The sequence below is a fragment of the Rhinopithecus bieti genome, unplaced genomic scaffold, assembly GCF_001698545.2.
Source record: "Rhinopithecus bieti isolate Rb0 unplaced genomic scaffold, ASM169854v2 scaffold_18153, whole genome shotgun sequence".
Classification (NCBI taxonomy): domain Eukaryota; kingdom Metazoa; phylum Chordata; class Mammalia; order Primates; family Cercopithecidae; genus Rhinopithecus; species Rhinopithecus bieti.
The window spans coordinates 1820853-1843596 of record NW_016809139.1 but is presented as its reverse complement, the minus strand read 5'-3'; the positions used below and the strand labels follow the sequence as shown (position 1 = coordinate 1843596).

Sequence of the window (22744 nt, the reverse complement as noted above, 5' to 3'; positions counted from 1 at the left end):
TGTTCGGGACAGCCACACAGGCCTGGTTACCACGCCCTGCATGGGATGTACCCAGTTTATCTCTGGGCACCATACTCCAGGTGCTTGGAAGCTGAAGCCTAGAGCCTGCTGGGTTCCCCCAAACCTCCACCCGGGGGCCCAGGGCCGGTCCTCAGGTTTCCTAGCCTGGCGCCTTCTGAGATGGGGAGGGTGTCCAGGCCTCCCCACCCCCTGCCCTCTGAGATGGGGATGGCCTCCAGGGCCTCCCCCCAATCCCCACCCTCTTAGATGGGGAGGGCGTCTAGGCCTCCCCCACCCCCTGCCCTCTTGAGATGGGGAGGGCAACCGGGGCCTTCCTCCACCACCCACCCTCTGAGATGGACACGGTGTCTAGGCTTCTCTCTCCGCCTGCCCTCTGAGATGGGAAGGATGATCAGGCCTTTCCAACCCTCTACCCTCTGAGATGGGAAGGGTGTCTGGGGCCTCCCCACCCCCTGTCCTCTGAGATGGGGAGGGTGTCCGGGGCCTCCCCCACCCCCTGTCCTCTGAGATGGGGAGGGCGTCCAGGGACCTTGCATCTCAGCGTGAGACTGACAGGTTTGCCCTGACCTCCACAGGCATGAACGCTGCTGTCCGGGCTGTGACGCGCATGGGCATTTATGTGGGTGCCAAAGTCTTCCTCATCTATGAGGTAAGGCCAAGGTGGGCTGTGTGTGTGCAGGGAGTGGGGCCTCCTGAGGCACAGGCCGAGGTGTGTTCTGTGTGGGTCACGGAACAGTGTGGGTCTGGGAGACGGGGTGGTTCTGGCCTGGAGGAGCTGATGGATACTTGGTCTTGGGGAGTGCGAGGGGGAGCTTGGGGCCAGGCCAAAGGCATCTGCAGAAAGAAGAGACCTGCTGACTCGGAGATTCAGCCTGGCTGGAGGCTCAGAGGCTGCAGGGGGTGGGCCTGGGGGCAGGGAAGGAGCTGGGTGGAGACGGAACCCAGGCCCTGCCTACAGTGATTGGGCCAGGCCCCCCCCCACACCCCTAGCCTGGGCCCTTGTCCTGCCCCGAGGCCTCTGTGAGTGGGGGCCAGGGACCTCACCGTCTCTGCCCTTGTCCTCCCCAGCCTCCTGCCTCACCACCCAAACCTGGGGAATAGCCCCTGGCAGCAGCTCTGCTGTGTCCGTGTTCATTGTGTTGCCGTAGGAGCAGCGGATGCCCCTCCCCAGTCCCTGTGGGAGATTTGAGGTTCGCCCTCCATCCTGGGTATTGACACACGCACGCTTGCACTCACATGTGCGCACACGCAGGCGCATTCACACACTTGGGCCACACCACGCAGGCACAGGCTGCATGCTTGCCTTGTCCGGTGGTTTTGCACAAGACAAGATCTTTTGTTATTTTGTTGCCACTTTTTACATAATATGTAGCTGTTTATATAAAATGTAGCAACCCCAGCTCTACAGCTCCCGGCACTCAGCCCCACTCCGCCCACTGCTCTCCGCTCACTGCTCACCATCCTGGGTCCCAGTTCCCCACCTTGGCCCCCACCTGGGCCCCACCTGCCCAGCCCTCCCTCTGCAGGACTGTGTGAATGGATGAGTGAGTGGGCAGTCTGTGCTGGCCCGTCCTCTCCCTGTGGCCAGGCTGGGGTGGGGCTGGGGCCCTGCCAGTGTCGGATTAGGAAGCAGGTCTCAGAGCCCTGGGGAGCTGGGTGTGGGGGCCCCTCCAGGCAGGCTGGGTTGTGTCCCTATGAACGCTTCCTGCCACCTGCTCGACCTCCAGTTTCTTCTAAGTGGCAAAGGGCAGAAATTAGGGTTTTCCTGACCGCCATACGTTCGTGGTTGGGACAGACTCCTGTGGCAAAAGACAGAAAACAGGTTCATCAGTGCAGGGTATGTCCTGGAAAAGGGGAGAAGAGGCACTTGGCTGTGCCTAGAGTCCTGGCTTCTGCAGAGCCCCAGCAGAGACCAGTGCGCCTGGAGAAGCCGAGGGGTACAGGCACGCAGTGTGAGGGCCCTCGGAAGTGGGGGAATGCGGGAGGGTGAGTTTATGGGAAAAGGAATGAAGGGGGTGGGCGCGGGTCCTGGGGCTGCCTCTGGGTGCGGAGGGTTCTGAGGGGCATTGACGTCCCGTCCAGGCGGGAACAGGAGGAGCCTTAGTCTTGGGATGCTGTGTGCTGCTTTCCTCTGGAAGGGAGGCAAGGCTGAGAGCTTCCCTGCACCTGCTGCCTAGTGGGCTTTAGGTCAGAAACATCCACATCTAAGAGGAAGATTTTGAGGTGGGACATTCTGGTATTGCGGCCCGGGGAAGACGTCACCTCCGTCCTGCAAAGGTTCTTGGAAAAATCTACTTGCGAAAGGCATAGGGCAAAGGTGCTGGCGTTCACTGTGAACAGGCGTGGAGAGGTGGGGCGAAGATGCTGACCTGCCCTCCTCCCAGGGCAAAGGGACATGGGCAGCCTGGATGATTCTAGAGGGGGAGGAATTTTTTTTTTTTTCTTTTTCTTTGAGTCAGAGTCTCACTCTGTTCCCTAGGCTGGAGTGCAGTGGCACAATCTTAGCTCACTGCAACCTCCGCCTCCCAGGTTCAAGCAATTCTCCTGCCTTAGCCTCCCGAGTAGCTGGGATTATAAGCACCCACCACCACACCCGGCTGTTTTTTGTATTTTTAGTAGAGACGGGGTTTCACCATGTTGGCCAGGATGGTCTCGAACTCCTGACCTCTGGTGATCCACCCACCTCTGCCTCCCGAAGGCAGAGTGTTCGGATTCGAAGTGTTGGGATGACAGGCGTGAGCCACCGCGCACGGCCATAAATGGTTTTTAGGGGATTCAATGGGCTTGGACGGCGTCTGCTGGTGACTCCCTGCCCAGGTGTGTTGGCAGACACAGGTCTTTCTTCCTGCGATGACCTCAGTGCATGGAAACTCAGGGAGGGGGACTGGCAGTCACTGTTCCTTTCCCCAGCAGCTGTGGGCTTTAGGCAGATGCGGGGGCTTCAGGGAGCAGCTGCATCCCGAGCTTGGAGGAGAGAGAGGGTCGAGAGGCAGGAGGGGGAGGTCAGGGAGACCTGTGGCTGCGCCCGTTCACATCAGACTGCATTTTGGGTTTCTGAGCCCAGCTCCGGTTTCCTTCAGCAGGGAGACTGATCCCTTCCTCTTGGGGATGTCGTTAGGGCAGAAAGGGAGGGTGGCCTTGGAGGTGAAAACCCTTCTCAGTTCTGACACAAAGGAAGGCTCATAACTGGCTGCTCTTTTCGTCCCAGGCAGAGCCCAGAGCGCGGTGGGGAGGCCCTGAGCCTGAGTCCAGGCCTGCAGGGGTGAGAGGAGGGGATGGGATGAGAGGGGAAGGAGGGGTAAGGTGAGCTGGGCCTAGGAGGACAGATACGGAGAAGTGGGTGGAGAGGGACAAACCTCTTCTAGAAGGTTCCAAGGGTAAGAGGAGGTTGTGTCTGAGACTGATTCCAGCAGACCTGAACCACTGACCTTGTGGGGTCTCTGGGGACTGCTGGGCTGGCCACACCTGCCTGCCCCTCTGCCCAGGGGGGCAGGGGCCCGGCTGGCACCTGGGCTCTGTATTGGGTCCTGAGTTTTGCAGACAGATCTGTGTTTGGTGGCCTCCACTCAGGTGGGGCTGTGGGTTTGGAATCATTTTCCTGTTTTCCTTGTGCCTGGCTCAGAGCTGGTACAACCACAGGGGGCCAGGTTGGCCTGGCCTGAGCCAGAGGAAGTAGCTCCATGGTCCCTCAGATCAGCCCCACCTGTCCCCCAACCCAGCTGGTGGGAAAGGGAGGCTGTCAGGCTGCGAGCCCGCCATGGCCAGAGTGGGGATATTCGTGTGCCCCACATCGTGCACTGTCCCTTGACCCCCTGCCTGGTTGAGGCACTTGCCCTCCTGGCCCCCAGGGCCCTGACACCCGGTTGGGGAGGAGCGGAGGGAGGAGCAGAAGCCCAGAGCTGAGCCAGCATCAGCGCCGGCCGAGGAGTGGCTGCTTCACTGCTTCAGCTCACGGCCCGGAGAAGGCTGCTGATGCCGTGGAGGGACCGGGGGCTGCACGGAGGAGGCCGCCCTTCTCCTCTCCATACCCTTAGTGAAACACAGTCATGAGGCCCCTCCCCTCAAACAAGAAAGGGCTGGCCGTGCAACAGGAAACGGGCACGTGGCATGGAGGCTGTGCAGGTCCAATCTGGGAAACCCCAGGTAGAACCGCATGAGGGGCAGATCCATGGCACTGGATGGAAGGCCCAGTGTGGCCAGCGTGGCGGGACGCGGAGCCTGGAGCCCCTGCCTCGGGTGTTGCTGGCCCTATGGGCAATGGCCACTCGGGTCCGCTGGACCCAGGAGCCCCCTCAGGCGGGGACCTGCCTGAAACACGGGCGCATCCCTGTAGGGAGGTGTGTGTGTTCTCAGCTGCCCACTGTGGTGGGCAGATGGTAGCCCGGGCTTTTCACACAGTCGCCACACAGCAGGAGCACCCCGCTGGCCACATGCCCAGGAGGACTCCAGCAGGGACAGAAGGAGCCACACATAGCAGCCTCTGCGGTGTCGTTTCTAGGATGTTCAGAACAGGCAGACCTAGGATGCACCCTTAGGAGCTGGATGGCGGGCTCCGCTGGGACCTTCGGGGCGCTGAACTTGCCTGTGCGGATCCGGGTGGGGTGAGGGAGCTCAGACAGACCCCTGCACCAAAGCGCTCACCACAGGAGTCACGTCCCGGCACACATGGACTCACCAGCCGTGCAGAGGGTGTCGAGCCCCCTGTGGGGTACCCAGACCCCATTACCCTAGGCCCTGGGAGTGGTGGGGCCTCACAGTCAGCCCCCTGAGCCGGCTTTCTGCTGGTGGGGTGAAAGTCCCGCTCCCAGACCACATGCTGCCGGCCGCCATGGAGTCCTCTGTCTGATGCCTGCCCCGCTCTGATTTCAGGGTTACGAGGGCCTCGTGGAGGGAGGTGAGAACATCAAGCAGGCCAACTGGCTGAGCGTCTCCAACATCATCCAGCTGGTGAGGCCTAGGAACGCGGATGCGTGTGTGCACACGGACTCGCAGACAGAGGCAGACCTGCACACACAGACACACACAGAGAGACAGACGTGCACACAGACACACAGACATGCACAGACATGCACACACAGATGTGTACGCACACACACGCATAGACACACAGACATGCACACACACACAGATGCGCGCACACACAGACCCGTGCACACACAGGCGTACACAGACACAGACGTGTGCGCACACATAGATGTGCACACACAGACACACAGACACTTGCATACATACAGACACATGCACACACACACACACAGACATGTGCACACACACAGATGCACACAGACATGGAAACAGACACAGGGATAGACACATGCAGACAAGTAAATACACAGACACGTAGACACAGATGCACACACAGGTACACAGACACGGGAACATACAGACATATGTACTCAGAGTCACACACATGTGCCGCACCCCACGGGGCTCCGGTTCAGGCCGACCCTGTCATCTGCTGCCATGGAGTTGCTGGGTCACAGGGTCCTGGGGTTGCCAGGGGCCAGGAGGGCCTGGAGATATGGCTGTGCTGGGTCCTGGGGGAGCCCTGGCTGAGGCTGGCTTTAAGGGGCTGCGTGAGCACACCTGGCGCTGCTGAGGCTCGTGCCCTGGAGGCCCCGGCCAGTTCCCTGAGTTGGTGCAGGGCCTGTGTGGGCACATGGGCACACACGTGTGTGGCGGCCTATGCATGTGAGTGTGTACTGTGCTTTCCGGTCTCCAAAGCCTTCCACTCTATTACCTTGGGGCTTCTCGAGCCCAGGGCCGGAGGGACATCGTCCTCCTCTTTGTCTATCCAAGGAGAAAGGCCCAGGGAGGTGGGACAACTTCAGGTTTCCAGAGACCCTGGGGCTTCTGCCTCTCACTCTGCAGGGTCCGCCAGTCCCCTTGCTGCCCAGTCCTGGGGTCCCTCCGATGATCCCCAGGGGCTGTCTGCCACTTGCCATGTCCCTGAAGTTTCTGGCCTCTTCTGTGCAGGGCGGCACTATCATTGGCAGCGCCCGCTGCAAGGCCTTTACCACCCGGGAGGGGCGCCGGGCAGCGGCCTACAACCTGGTCCAGCGTGGTATCACTAACCTGTGCGTCATCGGCGGGGACGGCAGCCTCACGGGTGCCAACATCTTCCGCAGCGAGTGGGGCAGCCTGCTGGAGGAGCTGGTGGCGGAAGGTGGGTCTATGCCCGGCGCACTAGAGGCCCTGGGGTTTTGTTTTGCTGCTGCTGCTGCCAGGCGTGGGAATGGGCAGTACAGAGGGAGGAGGGAGCCCTGGGTACCCCGAGGCAGATGAGGGGCTGTCTGGCCGCTGGCCAGGGAGGAGTGGCGCCCGCCAGCGCGAGCTGGGACGTCTCCCAGAGATGGAGGTCAGGGCTGAAGCCTCGGGGAGACGACCCGGGCAGTACCTGGGGCTGGTGGAGGCCGGTGTGGCTCACCCTACGCTGCGTGGACAAGTCTCTGTGATTGATCCGAGGGAGATTCTGGACAGGTGTGGTCACAGTTTGCAGAAATAGAGTTAAAGTTGGGGTGACATTAAGACAGAGAGTCCCGACCGAGATGGCCGCTTGGAAAGTGGCCTCTTGGAGCCTTGTCTGTTCCATGTCCCTCGTGTGGAGGACCCTGAGGTGAGGCCTTGGCCGCTCTGCGAGGCACCCCAGAGGTCCCCCGTCTGCACTTTGCCCCAGCGGATCCAGCTGTGCTGCTGCAGGGTTCCGGATGGGAGGAGGCTGAACTTGGAACTCCGGGGCCCCTGCCAGGCTGCACGCCTGGGATGCGGGAGAACGGGTGGCAGGAGAGGGGTCTCTGGCCCTGTGGTGGGGCTAGTGGAGCCTCAGCCAGGCCCCCCCGCTGCTCCTGGCCCAGGTAAGATCTCAGAGACCACGGCCCAGACCTACTCACACCTGAACATCGCGGGCCTGGTGGGCTCCATCGATAACGACTTCTGCGGCACCGACATGACCATTGGCACGGACTCGGCCCTCCACCGCATCATGGAGGTCATCGATGCCATCACCACCACTGCCCAGAGGTGAGTGAGGCTGGCACCAGCTGCCAGCTCAGGGCCCCTCCTCCCCGCACGGTGGTGAGGTGGCCTCAGGGTGACGGCCATCCGCAAGGGCAGTGGACTATGGTAGCCCCAGCCTCCAGGCCAGCTGCCCTCAGCCCCCAGCTCGGGGGATGCATCGCGGGTTCCACTCCCACTCTGCCAGGCTGCGGGGGGCCTTTGTGCAGCCCCTTCTGAGGGGCAGCTGCTTGCCCTGGGGTGTGATGCCCCCCAAAGTAAGTCCTGGCCTGGCCAGGCCTGGGCTCAGCAAATGACCCTCAGCCTTGGAGCAGATCAGTTGAAACCAGCCCAGAGGCTGGAAGGAGCCCAGGGTACCTTTCAGCTCAGAGCCTGGGCACGAGAAGGGGCTGTGCCCTGCCTGCCTCTCCATCCACCGGGTCCCTTGGGCACCCCCGCAGGGAATCGGGCTGGCAGGGCCGTGTGGCTGGCACTGATGCATCCTCCTGTTCCATCTCCGCAGCCACCAGAGGACCTTCGTGCTGGAGGTGATGGGCCGGCACTGCGGGTGAGAAGGGNCCCAGCTCGGGGATGCATCGCGGGTTCCACTCCCACTCTGCCAGGCTGCGGGGGGCCTTTGTGCAGCCCCTTCTGAGGGGCAGCTGCTTGCCCTGGGGTGTGATGCCCCCCAAAGTAAGTCCTGGCCTGGCCAGGCCTGGGCTCAGCAAATGACCCTCAGCCTTGGAGCAGATCAGTTGAAACCAGCCCAGAGGCTGGAAGGAGCCCAGGGTACCTTTCAGCTCAGAGCCTGGGCACGAGAAGGGGCTGTGCCCTGCCTGCCTCTCCATCCACCGGGTCCCTTGGGCACCCCGCAGGGAATCGGGCTGGCAGGGCCGTGTGGCTGGCACTGATGCATCCTCCTGTTCCATCTCCGCAGCCACCAGAGGACCTTCGTGCTGGAGGTGATGGGCCGGCACTGCGGGTGAGAAGGGTCTTCCTGGCCTGCAGGGGTGGGCCGGGTGCTGCTGGGGACCACAGTGACAGGTGTGGCATATTTATTGCAGGGCTCAGTTAACACCATGGGTGTGAGAGAGCCGGGCGGGGGCCGGGAGAGACAGAGAAGCTGTGGCCCAGAGTCGGGCCTCCGGGGACGGTGAAGCTGCCCTCAATGACTGGGCGGGGGTCCTGAGCAGGCGGGCACTCACTCCTCCAGGTACCTGGCACTGGTATCTGCACTGGCCTCGGGGGCCGACTGGCTGTTCATCCCTGAGGCTCCGCCCGAGGACGGCTGGGAGAACTTCATGTGCGAGAGGCTGGGTGAGGTGAGTGCTGTCCAGCCTGCTGGGGGCCGCAGGTGTCCTGGGTACTGGGTAGTGCCCCTGGGGTTTTGGGACCAGCTTTGACCAACTCATGCATCACTCATGGGTTCAGCAGCAGCTGCAGTGCCCTTCGGGGCAAGACGCACCAGGAGTGGGGGCTACGGGGCTGACCTCCGTGAGGCACCTGTGATCCTGCCCTCAGTGGGCAGGAGGCAGAGAGGGTCACGCAGGCCACCGCCGCCCCAGGCTCAGCTCCGTGGTCAGTGTGGGGAGCTCGGTGAGGCTGCTGCTTGGGGTGGGACGGCTGAGCCTGCGCCGGCGGGAGGTGGTTGGTTGTGAGGATGAGTGGCCCCAGCAAGGTCCAGACAGCAGGGCCCTGGGGGTGGTGAGGCCAGGAGCTGGGCCAGGTGGGGAGCAGGGCCTTCCCCTGAGGGCGGTCGGGGCCCAGGGGTGGGTTCTAGGCTGCAGAGATGTGTCTGAAAGTGGCTGTAGCCACAGTGGACAGGAGGTTCTGGAGACAGGAGAGGGTAGGGAGGCTGCTGGGAGGCCAAGACCTCCTCTGGGAGGGATGGGGGGCACCTGGCTGGGGAGAGGTGTGCCTGGAGTTGGGGTGCCTGGAGTGGGTGTGCCTGGAATGCTGCCCTCTGGTTCCCTTGGGGTGGAGTTGGGGGCTCTGGCCTAGAACAGGCTGACACTGCCCTGTGGACCCTGAGACCCCTCAACTAGGACAGGTCGGCCCCTTGGCGGGGCGGGGCTCAGTGGTGGACCAGAGGCAGGGGCCATTCAGGCTGTCCTCCGCTCACGCCCGACCGTGTAGGGCAAGCCCAGGGGCCCCGTGGCTCTAGCTCTGTCCTCTGTGCTCTGAGGCTGAGGCAGGATCACTGGAACCAGCCCTGGGGGCACAGGGTGGGTCTGGGGCTGACAGGGTATCCCTGTCCACATGTGAAGGTGGCAGCGTCACTCCCATCTGTGTGGACACTGGTTCCACCTCCTCGTGGCTCTACAGCGCTGCCGAGGGCAGTGGGAGAGACCGTGGGTCATGACCTGGCTTCTGGAACCTTCCCCAGTGGAGCCCAGGGGCCGGGTGGAGATAGAACCCTACAGGCGAGGCTGGCCCGAGGTGCAGGTCCTGCGAGGGGCCTGCTCTCCTTGGGCAGGGACTCCACCCCGGGGGGCCCGGCTGCAGTGGCGACCTCGGTCTTAGCTCATGTCTGTGACTCAGGTTGGGCCCTCCTGGAAGTGGCCTGGATGCGAGGTCGGCCCACCTGGTTCCTTCTTGCTCTCTCGCTGAGAGCCTGTTTCCCCCTGTAACATGCAGGTTCCCGCCTTGCCCCTCACCCAGGGTGCACTGGGGCAGGGAGGGTGGCTCAGCTCTCCTGCTGTACCTGCAGCCCATCTTCCGGGTATCTGACCTCACCTGCACTGGCGCCACCTCCTCCAGGGAGCCCTCCACTCCCACCGCACCCGGGCCCTGTCTGAGCTGCTCCCTCCCTGTTCCTGTCGGAGGCTCTGTGGCCTGTGGTAGGGCAAACATGGGGCTTGTGGCTCAGAATGAGTCCCACAAACGTTTGTTGGGTCGTTGAAGTGGAGACTGGAAAGCCCTTTCACTTCCCAGAGAGCCGGGCCGTGGCCGGTGTGTGGTGCTGAGGCAGCAGCCTGAGGCTGGCAGAGGGGATGGTGTGTCCCATGTGCACCAGCGTGGACCCACAGTGGCTTCAGGGTGCAGGGTGTCCGGGGAGCCCTGGCTGGTGGCAGCGACGTGAAGCCCCTGGTTTCAAGGATGAGCAGATGGAGGCTCACAGGAGTCACAAGCAGCCCAGGCTACCCCGGGCAGGCCCCTCTGCCCTGTGCCCCACGGAGCTGCAGCCCTGTGTGTGTTCCCACCTGGAAGGCTTCACCAGACACAAGGGCCCAGCCCCAGCTGTGTGTGTGCCGGACCCAGCCCCGAGGGTCCCCTTCCTCCCCTGCTGCCCTTCCCAGACTTTTGGGCAGAGTCCTCTTGTTCACCGCCTCCAGCAGGGCGGGGTCCTAGTGGGCCCAGCTTGGTCTCTGCCCTGGCGCTCCAGGCCTGCTTTCCTCCTGTTGGGTGGGGTTGTGCCCTCGCCCACGTGGGTTGGGGATGGTGGCCTCAGGGAGGGCTCCTGGCGCCTGGGGCTGTGTCCGGGGCANCAGCGTGGACCCACAGTGGCTTCAGGGTGCAGGGTGTCCGGGGAGCCCTGGCTGGTGGCAGCGACGTGAAGCCCCTGGTTTCAAGGATGAGCAGATGGAGGCTCACAGGAGTCACAAGCAGCCCAGGCTACCCCGGGCAGGCCCCTCTGCCCTGTGCCCCACGGAGCTGCAGCCCTGTGTGTGTTCCCACCTGGAAGGCTTCACCAGACACAAGGGCCCAGCCCCAGCTGTGTGTGTGCCGGACCCAGCCCCGAGGGTCCCCTTCCTCCCCTGCTGCCCTTCCCAGACTTTTGGGCAGAGTCCTCTTGTTCACCGCCTCCAGCAGGGCGGGGGTCCTAGTGGGCCCAGCTTGGTCTCTGCCCTGGCGCTCCAGGCCTGCTTTCCTCCTGTTGGGTGGGGGTTGTGCCCTCGCCCACGTGGGTTGGGGATGGTGGCCTCAGGGAGGGCTCCTGGCGCCTGGGGGCTGTGTCCGGGGCAGGTTTCCCCACCTGGCAGCTGAGCCCTGTCGTGTCTTTGATCCAGACTCGGAGCAGTGGGTCCCGACTGAACATCATCATTATCGCTGAGGGTGCCATCGACCGCGACGGGAAGCCCATCTCATCCAGCTACGTGAAGGATGTGCGTGTGGGCCTGGGGGTGGCCACTGGGCAGACCCCCTGCTCCTCGAGCCCATGTGGGCTGGGGCTCAGGGCTGGTCCTTCGCACTCTCCTCCAGCTGGTGGTTCAGAGGCTGGGCTTCGACACCCGTGTGACTGTGCTGGGCCACGTGCAGCGGGGAGGGACGCCCTCTGCCTTCGACCGAGTCCTGGTAAGTGGCCATCACCCTGCCCTGTGTACGTGCGTGGGTGGGCGTGGTCTGTGCGTGTGGGCAGTGTGCACGCGAGTGTGGCACATGCACTGTGTCCATGTGGCTGTGGGTGAGTCTGTGTCCACGTGGCTGTGGGTGAGTGTCCATGTCTGTGTAGTGGGGGTATGCATGGGGGATGTGTGGTCCTCGAGGGTGTGTCTGTGTCTGTGTCTGGTCCTCGTGGGTGTGTGTTTCAGTGTGTGTGGGTGTGTGTCAGTGTGGGTGTGTGGGGTGGGTGGCCCCTCAAGCTGTTGCTCCTCCTGGGGGAAACTGAGGCTTGACTTCTCTGTTCCCCTGCAGGTGTAGGGAACTCAGACCTGGGGACCATGGGAGGCGCCCCGCCAGCCTGTGTCTCCTGGCCGTTCTACCCCCCCACCCCCTGCCAGCCCCATGTGGCAGCAGTCAGGGCCACAGACCCTCCTGGTGGCCAGGGACAGGCTGGGAGAGGGGCTGTGTGGGCAGAGGGTGGTGCCCATGTTGCCCGCGGCATCACGGTCTGGGAGGCTGGTGCTGGGAGGGAGCATTCGGGGTCTGGCGTGGCCTCGCCATCCTTGGTCCTGATCACTGCTGGGTCTCACTTTGTCCTCTGCAAATGGGAATCAAGTTGGTGCCAAATGGAATGGGTCTGAGGCCAGGAAGGCCCCGTGGAAGGCAAAACGCCTGTGTGTGAGGGTGGCCACCCTCTCAGGCAGGGCCACAGACTGCCAGGCAGGTGGGACTTGTGCTGAGGGAGACCAGATGGCTGCACCCAGCCCTGGGACTGCACCTGGCCCTGGGACTGCACCTGGCCCTGGGACTCCTGTGCTGAGCTGAGCCTTCCCAGGCAACCCACGGAGCTGGACGGGGGCCACTGTACAGAGGGGACGCTTCCTCAGAGAGGGGCCCCGCCGACCTAGCCAGGCAGCTGCTGTCCCCTCTGTGCGGCCTCAGGCTCACTCAGAAGAGCCTCTTGAGGGGCCTGGGACATCAGGGCAAGCCAGCCGCTGCTGCCGAGCCTGGGTGGCAGAAATGCTGCTGCCGTGACCGGGCCAGCCATGCGCTCCCAGCCTGCAGGCTGCAGGGTTTTCCAGCCAGTGTCTTCGCTGCCCGATGCCAGCTCTGAAACAAAGGACAGTGGATCACCCGCAGCCCCAGCGGCTGTCACCCAGAGCATCAGCGTTTTTGTGCTCCCTGAGCCTGTATTCCCACTGGGTGTCACGAAGGCGACCGGGGAACCCAGCATGCGCCGTGGTAACCTGGACTTTCCAAGAGGCCTCAGCCTGCATGGGGGGCGTCTCCGAGGCTGATCCCTAAACGGCATCCCGGAGAGACTGCCGGGACTAAGGTGCCGCCTGTGCCTCACGTGCAAGATGAAGAAACCTGTGTGGATCTCGGAGGGCTGTCTGTGGCCCCGGGGGCCAGCTGCTGGGCTGCTACAGGGCCGGCCACTGGTGGTCATGGGACAGCCACGGCAACTGCAGGCCTGGCTTTCTTGTCACTGTGGCCAGTTCCCGGGGTGGGGCTGGGGCCTGCCTTTGCAGTGTGTCCCTAGGGGGCAGCTCCTGGATGTGTCCACTGCCCATCCCCTTGGCTGGCGCAGACACACACCAGGGAAGTCACGACATGAGGGCCTCCGTGGGAGGAACCACTGCAGCGGACGGGGCCCTGGGGACCTGGCCTGTGTGCCCAGCCATGACACTGAGTGACAGCAAGTGGGTTGCATCACGTGCCATCCTGTAGCCCACAGCGTAGGCTGGGCCTCCCGGCAGGGCAGTGAAGACACTGAAATGGTGTCCAGCATGCCGTTGTGAACGCTGGTCAGACACGTTTCCATCTCTAGTGCCACCTGTTCTGGAAGCTTCCGTCAGCGTGGGGGGCTCTGGAAGCTGGGGTTTGCGCATCTGCAGAGGATGGGCATGTGGCTTGGGGTAGAAGGACCAAGTGGGTGTGCCAGCCTGAACCCCTCCCCACAGAGCAGCAAGATGGGCATGGAGGCGGTGATGGCGCTGCTGGAGGCCACCCCTGACACGCCGGCCTGCGTGGTCAGCCTCTCGGGGAACCAGTCAGTGCGGCTGCCCCTCATGGAGTGCGTGCAGATGGTAAGCCCTGGGTCCCCCCATCAGAACCGCCTGGTCCCTCTCCCTAATCCCCACTCGCAGGCCCACTGCTCTCTGGGGATCTCAGCACCATAAGCACCGGAGGGCAGGGCCTCGTGGTTGGCCCAGGGCATCCCAGGCCTCCAGGGAGGGGAGGGGTGTGAGCACATCCCCGGGTGGGACGTGGGACCTGGGACGGTTCCCAAGAGGTGTGTTGGAGCTGCAGGGAGCCTGGTGAGCAGGGGAAGTCACAGGGGTCCTCGGCCACTGAGCTTCTGTGGGCAGTGGTGGGAGTTGGGGTTAGGATGGGATGGAGGAGGAGGGGCCGGTGATCAGAACAGAGCCCTGGGAGGAGCTCGGGCCATTGATGGGGGACATGGGTGGCTGGAGCAGGTACCCCGGGAGGGGAGGCGCGGGGAGCAGGGACCCCGGGAGGGGAGGCGTGGGGAGCAGGGACCCCGGGAGGGGAGGCGTGGGGAGCAGGGACCCCGGGAGCGGAGGTATGGGGAGGGCAGAGGCCAGGAGGCTGGGTGTGGGTGCTGGTCAAGCCCTGGCTCAGGGGTTTGGAGGCCTGCAACCAGGGCGGAGTGGCCCTGCCTGGAGCTGGGACTGCTGGGAGGAGAAGAGGGCAGCTGGGGGCAGGGTAGGGCCTCTTGGCCTCAACTAGCCCCAGAAGAGCTGGCCTTGGTGGTGACCACTGTTCCCAGGGAGAGGCTGCCAGGCCTGGGCCAGAGTCAGGAGATGCCGGCCAGATCTGCCCTCGTCGGTCCTACCGGATGGGGCAGTAGCCATGGGTGTTCTGGCCGGGCCCTCCACAGCCTGTGTTCTGTTTCTCTTCCTTAAGACCAAGGAAGTGCAGAAAGCCATGGATGATAAGAGGTTTGACGAGGCCATCCAGCTCCGTGGCGGGTAAGGCCCCTCAGCAGACCCCTGCGCTCTTACTTGGCTGGGTCCCGGTGCCAGGCAGCACGTGCTGTGGTGGTGCTGCGCACGCCTGGCCTGGGTCATCCTTCTGGGCACCGCGTCTGAAGATCGAGGGAGGAACGGGCCTGTGGGTGGTACAGGCGGCGGGCTGGGAGGTGTGGTGCTGCAGGAGACCCTGGGGCGGCAGCGGGGCAGGGCCCAGTGCACAGGGATCTGGGCATGACGAGGGGATGAGAAGCTGTGGGCGCAAGCCCAGGACATGGGGTGGCCCCGTGGGTGCTGGGAAGGGTGGCAGATGTTGGGTGTGGGTGCCACCCTCCTGCAGGTGTCCTGGTGGCCGGGTCAGGTTGGATTGGACGTCTGGTTTCCCATCCATGCCCCCACCTGCTACCAAGGTGGTCAACCTTCCCTTGAGCTGGATGCCGGCCACGGGCTTTGCTGCACGGGTGGTGCAGCCTCGTGTTGTGTTGGGGGATCCTGCACCGTCTGTGGAAGGTGCCCTGCCTGGCACGTGTGGTGTCCGCTGCCTCATGGCTGTGCTCCCATCAGGCCGTGTGCCTGTGACCAACCTCCTGGGCTCTGTCACGGCGGTGCTGTGGCTGTACGCTGCAGGGCTGCAGGGCTATGCATGGCGTGACTCGAATCCTTTCCAGGAGCTTCGAGAACAACTGGAACATTTACAAGCTCCTCGCCCACCAGAAGCCCCCCAAGGAGAAGGTAAGGCAGGGACTGGCACCCACAGGGGGAGGAACGGGCTGTGTTATTCTGCAGCCTCTTCACGCTGGCCCCTGCGGCTGGGCCTGCCTGCCCCTGCCTTCCCTCTTGCTGGGGCCCGAGCTGGGAGCTGGGAGGGTGGGCTCGGCCTCTGCCTAGGCTCAGGCACCACTGTGGCTGGCAGGTCCCTGCTGCTGGGACCCCGGCTGCAGGGCTGGCTGTTGCTTCTCAATGGTTGATGGAAATGAAGTCAGGCCCACAGGCTTAAGTCAGGAGAGGAGGAGCCATTGTGTAGAAAATGTCCCCAGCGGCCAGGCATCGTGGCTCACACCTGTAATCCCAGCACTTTGGGAGCCTGAGGTGGCCGGATCGCCTGAGGTCAGGACTTCGAGACCAGTGTGGCCAACACCGCAAAACTCTGTCACTACTAAAAATACAAAAATTAGCTGGGTGTGGTGGTGGCACACGCCTATAATCCCAGCTACTCAGGGGGCTGAGGCAGGAGAATCACTTGAACCCGGGAGGCAGAGGGTGCAGTGAGCCGAGATCGTGCCATTGTACTCCAGCCCGGGCAATAAGAGTGAAACTCTGAACATAAAAAGAAAATGTCCCCAAACAGCTGAAAACTTCAGGAAATGGGATCTCTCCAAAATAAGGATGAAATGGCTTGTTTCTCAAATCCTGGGGGACAACGAGGGTCCCGTAGAGAGTCATGGTCAGTGAGGTCCTGGCTCCCAAGCCCCTTGAGCCACAGCTGGAGCTGCAGGCCGGGGTGGACAGCGTGGCCCAGCCTGGGTCTCGTCCTCCCATCCGTGGTCATCTTTGGGTGTCCCTGCTGCTCCAGCCTCCTGCTTATCCCCACAGCTAGTCAATGGGCTGCACCCTCCGAGGTGGGGCAACGTGGTCTCCATGAACCACCCAGAACCTGGCTGGGGCGTGACTGACTTTGTGGGCAGCAGGGCTGGCTCATACCAGGACCCGGTGGGGCTATGTGGCTACGGAGCCCTTGGGTGTGGCTGCTGCCAAGTCAGGTGTGCCACACGCGACAGGTGCACGCCAAGTTCAGAGTCTCAGCACAGGGGCTGGAGGGAGGTGGTGGCAGCTGTCACTGGATTCACATGGACATAGTGGGGTTTTGCTGTATCAGGTGAAATTAACTGTCGTCCTAATGGGACTGTCTCCATGTCTTTGTCCCTTCCCTAACGTGGCTACTAGGAAACAGGATAGTCAGGACCCCTACCTTCCTCGTGGCTGTGCCCTCTACCTCTCCCCCCACTGCTGGCCCCTTGTGTGGGCACTGACCTGTGCTCCTGTCCCCAGGCCTGGCTTCACAATGGTGCTCGCCCCCTCTGCCTCCTCTGCTGCCTGTGTGCCAGGCTTGCACCGTGTCTCTTTTGGTCTTCACCAGAATCTTCTGGAATTAGAACAGATACCGTATGCCCAGGGCAGTCGGTGTGCTGGGCAGTGTCCAGGCTGGTGGCAGGGCCTGGCCCCTTTTTCCAGAAACTGCCGGCCTGCTGACCTCCTGTGCAGGTTGGAGGTCCCCTCCCTGGCCGTGCCTCATGCTTGTCTCCCCTTCTCTCTGAAGTCTAACTTCTCCCTGGCCATCCTGAATGTGGGGGCCCCAGCGGCTGGCATGAATGCGGCCGTGCGCTCGGCGGTGCGGACCGGCATCTCCCAGGGCCACACGGTGTACGTCGTGCACGATGGCTTTGAAGGCCTAGCCAAGGGTCAGGTGGGTCCGGCCGGGGCAAACAAGTGAGGACTTGGGCCTTCTGTGTGCAGACTTGGGGCGTCTCCTGTGGAGGGCCGGCTGCTAGAGGTGGAGGCCGAGGCCTGGGTCCATGTGTCGGTGCCCACCCAGGCCTGGGTACTCAGCTCTGCCTGCAGCATGATCCCCAGCACTGGCTGGCCCCTGGGCACAGGCCCACCCCTGGGGGGAACTGGCCAGAGGCTCAGACTGGCCCCTGAAGCTGCATCTCCTCCTGACAGGTGCAAGAAGTAGGCTGGCACAACGTGGCCGGCTGGTTGGGGCGTGGTGGTTCCATGCTGGGGACTAAGAGGTGAGCTGCCTGCTGTGGGTACCTGGGGGCAGGAGGGCCAAGGCGCAGTCTCCAGGCCCTGCAGGTGGGGGCGGCAAGGGGAACCCGGCCCAGGGCCCTGGGCTCGGCCCCTCTTCCGGCTGGTGATCTGTGCAGAGCAGGCTTCACGCCTCCTGCCTGGGGCTTCCTGGCCTGAGCTCAGCTGTGTAGGGCAGGCTGCTCTGGCAGCCCCATGCCCACGGTGGGCTCTCCGTGGCAAGGAAGCTGGCCCAGTGTCTGTCACTGCCTGGCCAGGCCAGGCAGCCTGAACTGTCACCACTCTGGTTGTGGCTATGGGCCTGTCTGATGGCTTTTGTCCCAGGGCCTGAGACCCTTCTGTGGGCATGGGGAGGGCACAGTCACCCTGTGCGCTACAGGGGAAGTTCCTGAGTCCCAAGCCACTGAATAGCTGCAAGGGCCGGAGGAGGCATCCCCTCCTGCTGCTGAGTGTTGGGCGAGAAAGCCTCGGGCGGGAAGGGGTGCCCCTGGGGAGCCCAGGGGGGTGGGGGGTTCACTTGGTTGCCTGGCCCATGCCTGGTGATGCCGCGTGGTGCCCAGGCGGCTCACGCTGGGCCTGTGTGCCCCTCTCCATGTGAAACCACGGCGTCACATCCAGGGTGTTGCAGTGACTGCTGACTGGCTCGGGGAGCGGCCAAGGCAATGCCTTTCTGTGATCAGATGCAATCTGGACAGGCATCCCAGGCGCTGCATGTTCACACGGATGTGTCTCACTGCAGGACCCTGCCCAAGGGCCAGCTGGAGTCCATCGTGGAGAACATCCGCATCTATGGTATCCATGCCCTGCTGGTGGTCGGCGGGTTTGAGGTGAGGGCTGCCTGCGGATGAAAAAGCCCCGGGACACAGGAGACCCGAGGTGTCCTCCCGCTGAGGGGCCCGTCCGGAAAACCTGTGTGCCGGCTGGGGTGACGCAGGGGCCAAGAGGATCAGGGTTTTAAGTGTGGTGTGTGGGCTCGGGAGGGTTCTTTACTTTCTCCAGAAAGCTTCCCAAGGTTCCAGTTAACCCCGGTGCTGGGGAGGGGCAGGGGAGGAAGGGGACTTGGAAGCAGGAGGACGAGGAATAAGGGAGGCGGAGGAGGCAGAAGTGCAGGTGCGGGATGGCACCGCTTACGTGGTGTCCTGGCACTGGGCAAGCTGTCACTAAATAATAAAAGAATGACAGCCCTTCCCCCTTGCCGTCCAAAGCCAAGCCCCACTGTAGGCTTCATGGAGTGGATCTGGGGTCAGAGTGGGTTGGAAGGGCCTCCTGACCCTCGTTAGAGTCCAGTTTCCCTGGGAGGCGTCCTGAGATGACACCAGGCTGACTGCCTGGCCCAGCCCCAGGGGATTGAGCAGGTGGGTCCTGGAGTCCAGCACGGGGCACGTGACAGGTCAGCAGGGTGCAGGGCTGGGCGGCCGCCGGCAGAGCCTGTCCCTGGCCCACCCTGGCCTCGGTGCTGCCCTTGACCTGCCCCCTGTCCCTATTGCTGCAGGCCTATGAAGGGGTGCTGCAGCTGGTGGAGGCTCGCGGGCGCTACGAGGAGCTCTGCATCGTCATGTGCGTCATCCCAGCCACCATCAGCAACAACGTCCCTGGCACCGATTTCAGCCTGGGCTCTGACACTGCCGTAAACGCTGCCATGGAGGTACGGGGCTCCTGGACCCCTGCCTGCCATGCCCAGGCCCTTGTGGGGTGGGGCTGAGCCTACGGAGGCTGCTGGAGGGGACAGGGCGCAGTGAGCACCCGGGAGGGCTGCCAGGGTTGGGGTTGGTGGGGCACAGGCCCGGGTGAAGGGGCTCAGCTCCCTGCCATAGCCACTTCCAGGGCCAGGGCCCTGTGTTGTTCCTTGCGACTGATGAGCTCAGATGGGGAGACCGAGGCGGGAGTGTCCCTGCCCCAGTGCTGGGGAGCCTAAGAGCAGTGCCTGGCCTCTGTCCATGGGGCTGGGGACACCCCTGCCTGCTCAGAGAGAGTGTGTGTGCAGGCTGCCGTCCCCTGTGCCCTGAGGGTGGGGTCACCTGGTTGAGAACCCCCGGTCCTGTGGGGCCCAGGTGGGAGGCGGGCCCAAGCCTGGTGCTGCTGACTCTGGGTGCATCAGCCCCAGGCTGGCTCTGGAGACACAGGGCTCCCGGCAGGGTAGCCATGCCCATGGCCTGCAGGGAAGGGTGGGCACGTGGAGGACCCCTGACCCCCCTTGGCCCCCTGACCCCCCTTGGTCCCCAGAGCTGTGACCGCATCAAACAGTCCGCCTCGGGGACCAAGCGCCGTGTGTTCATCGTGGAGACCATGGGGGGTTACTGTGGCTACCTGGCCACCGTGACTGGCATCGCTGTGGGGGCCGACGCCGCCTACGTCTTTGAGGACCCTTTCAATATCCATGACTTAAAGGTGAGCCCAGCTTGGCCCCTGCTGCAACAGACTCGCCGGCACGCCAGTCTGGGCCCCAGACACTCAGGCCGGCCAGTGCAGGGCAGGGCCCGGGCAGGCGGGACTCATAGGCCAGTGCTCCTGCTGGCCCTGGGTCGCTGGTCAGCCTGGAATTCCCTCCCCACAGTCCTCTGGCTCATCCGGCCCCTCCCGCAGGTCAACGTGGAGCACATGACGGAGAAGATGAAGACAGACATTCAGAGGGGCCTGGTGCTGCGGTGAGGCTGCCGTGGGTCCCTGGCCACTAGGGGCAGGGCTGCTGAGGAGTGGCTGGGCAGGAGAAAGCAGGAGGGGTCCTTGGAGAGTGTGGGCAAGGGCGGCTTTCCTGGGAGCTGGCACTCCCTCTCCCAGGCCTGGCCCAGTGGGGACTCAGGATTTGGGGGAGACCTGAACTCGTTCCCCGCTGACTCAGGCCCTGCTGTTCTTCTCAGGAACGAGAAGTGCCATGACTACTACACCACGGAGTTCCTGTACAACCTGTACTCATCAGAGGGCAAGGGCGTCTTTGACTGCAGGACCAACGTCCTGGGCCACCTGCAGCAGGTGTGAGGCAGGAGTGAGGCTCTGAGAGGCCTGTCCCTCTTCCCTGCCACCATCTGTCCCCGGGCCCAGGGGTCCCAGCCCTCACAGGCACTCCTGGCAGGCCCTCGGGCACGTGTGCCCTTTCCCGGTGAGGGGACCGAGGCCCGTATCTGGGTGAGGTCTCATTCCAAGAAGGGGTGGGGCTGGGGCCGGGGCCAGGACATTCACATGCTGAGCCCAGCCCCCCACCCCGGCCGGGCCTCCTGCGGCCACGTCCGCCGAGACCCTCACCTAGATCCCGGCATGCTCCCTGCCCTCTGGTGGCCCTGCAGGAAGCCTGTGTCCTGGGGTTTTCTGAGCCAGGGAGAGGGAGTCAGAGTGGCTGGGGATGGGGCCCAAGGTGGGGCCACTGGCTGCCAATGCAGGAGCCCAGGGGTCATTTGACTTGGCCAGGGGGCAGCCGACTGCGGCCTCGGGAGGCAGCTTCTGGCCTGGACTTGGAGCTGGAGAGAGCAGGCAGGGTCCTTGATGCGGGAACAGACAGGAATTGTGCAGGGGTTGGAAGGAATGGGTGTTCAGAAGCTGCCTGGGAGGCTCCCCGTGGGGACCTGTCTGCACTGGGGTTGGGCCTCCCCTCTCCTTGGCCCAGGCAGCCCAGGGCAGCTCCAGGAACCGGGCCTTGCTTGTTTCCAGGGTGGCGCTCCAACCCCCTTTGACCGGAACTACGGGACCAAGCTGGGGGTGAAGGCCATGCTTTGGTTGTCGGAGAAGCTGCGTGAGGTTTACCGCAAGGGTAGGTGGTGGGTGCGACGCAAGGCCTCACTTCGCCCTCCCCTGGCTCCCTGGGGCAGGGCCCGGCCTTGGAGGGCTGCCACGTGCCTCTGTTTGCAGGACGGGTGTTTGCCAATGCCCCAGACTCGGCCTGTGTGATTGGCCTGAAGAAGAAGGCAGTGGCCTTCAGCCCCGTCACTGAGCTCAAGAAAGACACTGATTTCGAGTGAGTTCCACTGAAGCCTCGTGGAGGCGGGTGGGGCTGAGGGGTGGCCCAGACTGTCCCCAAGGCAGGTGTGCCAGGCACCGCCCCGCTCACACCCTGACCCCACAAGGCCTCCTGGGCCCCCATGCCCCGGTCCCCACCAGGCCATGGGGAGCAGGGACCATGCCCAAGGCTTCAGAGCGTGACACTGGGCAATCCTTTTGGGTGGGCATGGGGGCACAGCGTGGGCAGCCAGGATGCCCACGCCCTGAGGGCGGCTGTGGCTGACTCTGTGCTGTCCTTTCCGAGGGAATGGGGACCCCCAGACCGCGTCCCAGAGGCCGCAGGGCTCCATGGATGTTGGATGTTCAGAGGGAGGGCCATGCCATGCACAGGCCGCAGGGTCGGGGGGTGCGGGGAGTTGGGGGCGTGGCCTGAAGAGCTGCCCTGAGCCCTGACTCCCCATCATCTTCCCCATCCCCGCCCTGCACAGGCACCGCATGCCGCGGGAGCAGTGGTGGCTGAGCCTGCGGCTCATGCTGAAGATGCTGGCGCAGTACCGTATCAGCATGGCCGCCTACGTGTCAGGGGAGCTGGAGCACGTGACCCGTCGCACCCTGAGCATGGACAAGGGCTTCTGAGGCCATGCCCATGCCCCTCCCCAGCCCCCACCCATGCCAGCTGCAGTGCCAGGGCTCAGATGGGGCCTGGGCTGTTGTGTCTGGAGCCTGCAGGCAGGTGGGGGCTGTGTCCCTGCTCAGCCCAGCCCTTGCCTCTATCCCTGGCCACCCGCCAGGCCTCCCTGGGGCTGGTCTTGAGACCAGCCTGCCAGGCCCTGCAGCAGGAGGACAGAGCGTCCTGGGGCATCCACCTTCCTGCCCAGGGGACGTGGGGCTGTCGGTGTTTGCAGGCCGATGTCCCCTGGCTTTGGCGCCCCATGGGCCCCAGCCTCTCCCCACTCTGGGCTCACTCACAAGGGCCAGCCCTCGCCCTACCCGGCCTGTAGGCTGTCGGTGCCTGGGTTGTGTTGAGAGGGGCATGCCCTTGGCCCTGCCTCACTGTGACCTGCTCCTGCCCACGTGCAGCACCTGTCACCTTTTCTAGAAATAAAATCACCCTGACCGTGGGGTGCATTGGTCTCTGGAGAGCACAGCCTGCGGAACTCTTGGAGGGAGAGGAGCGGCACCACACGGCCAGCCCAGTGGGCAGCGGCCTCCAGGGGTGGAGGGCCCTCTGGCCAGTGCCTGGGCCAGGCCAAAGGGACATGTGCCCTGGGAGGCCACAGGCGCTCTCCAGGACTCCCTGGGGGCCACCAGGGTGACCTGAGCCCCCTCCTGGTCCTACCCTGGGGGCAGAAGGGTACAGTCTCACTCCTCTGTCTCCCCAACCTCAGCCTGAGTGGGGGTCTCCAACCTGCAGGCTGGTGGCTGGCTTGAGCCAGCATCCAGGAGACACCGATGGTGGACACGTGGGAGGGGAAGACAAGGTGGCACAAAGCTGTGCCCACCAGGGGCTAGGGCTGAGTCCCGCAGGTGGTTTGGGGTGGTGGTCGAAGCCCGTGCCCTGCAGCACCCGCGGCTCTGCAGCACCGAGGTGGCAGGGGCTTGCCCGGGAGGGTTGCTTCCTTCCCGCAGTGCCACCCTGGGGATGTGGTTTCGGGACACAGGTGTCTCAAGGG

At 63.9% G+C, this 22744-nt stretch overlaps 1 protein-coding gene across 2 annotated transcripts; it reads left to right on the top strand.

The window, feature by feature from the left end:
* Nucleotides 1–574: 574 nt before the first annotated feature.
* Nucleotides 575–22213, top strand: PFKL (phosphofructokinase, liver type). 2 transcript variants are annotated; one of them, XM_017888690.1, is made up of 21 exons: nucleotides 575–670; nucleotides 4891–4968; nucleotides 5998–6187; nucleotides 6876–7041; nucleotides 7952–7996; nucleotides 8228–8336; nucleotides 11025–11120; nucleotides 11218–11310; nucleotides 13302–13427; nucleotides 14269–14333; nucleotides 15002–15065; nucleotides 16651–16797; nucleotides 17055–17125; nucleotides 17881–17968; nucleotides 18634–18786; nucleotides 19365–19529; nucleotides 19725–19786; nucleotides 20000–20111; nucleotides 20784–20883; nucleotides 20982–21087; nucleotides 21560–22213. In XM_017888690.1, the coding sequence occupies exons 1-21, from the start codon at nucleotides 599–601 to the stop codon at nucleotides 21705–21707; spliced, it is 2256 nt and encodes a 751-aa protein (XP_017744179.1). In that variant the 5' UTR covers nucleotides 575–598; the 3' UTR covers nucleotides 21708–22213. The 2 variants fall into 2 exon arrangements, with proteins under 2 accessions (XP_017744179.1, XP_017744180.1); XM_017888691.1 differs by lacking the exon at nucleotides 7952–7996 and adding an exon at nucleotides 7538–7582.
* The last annotated feature ends 531 nt before the right edge of the window (nucleotides 22214–22744 follow it).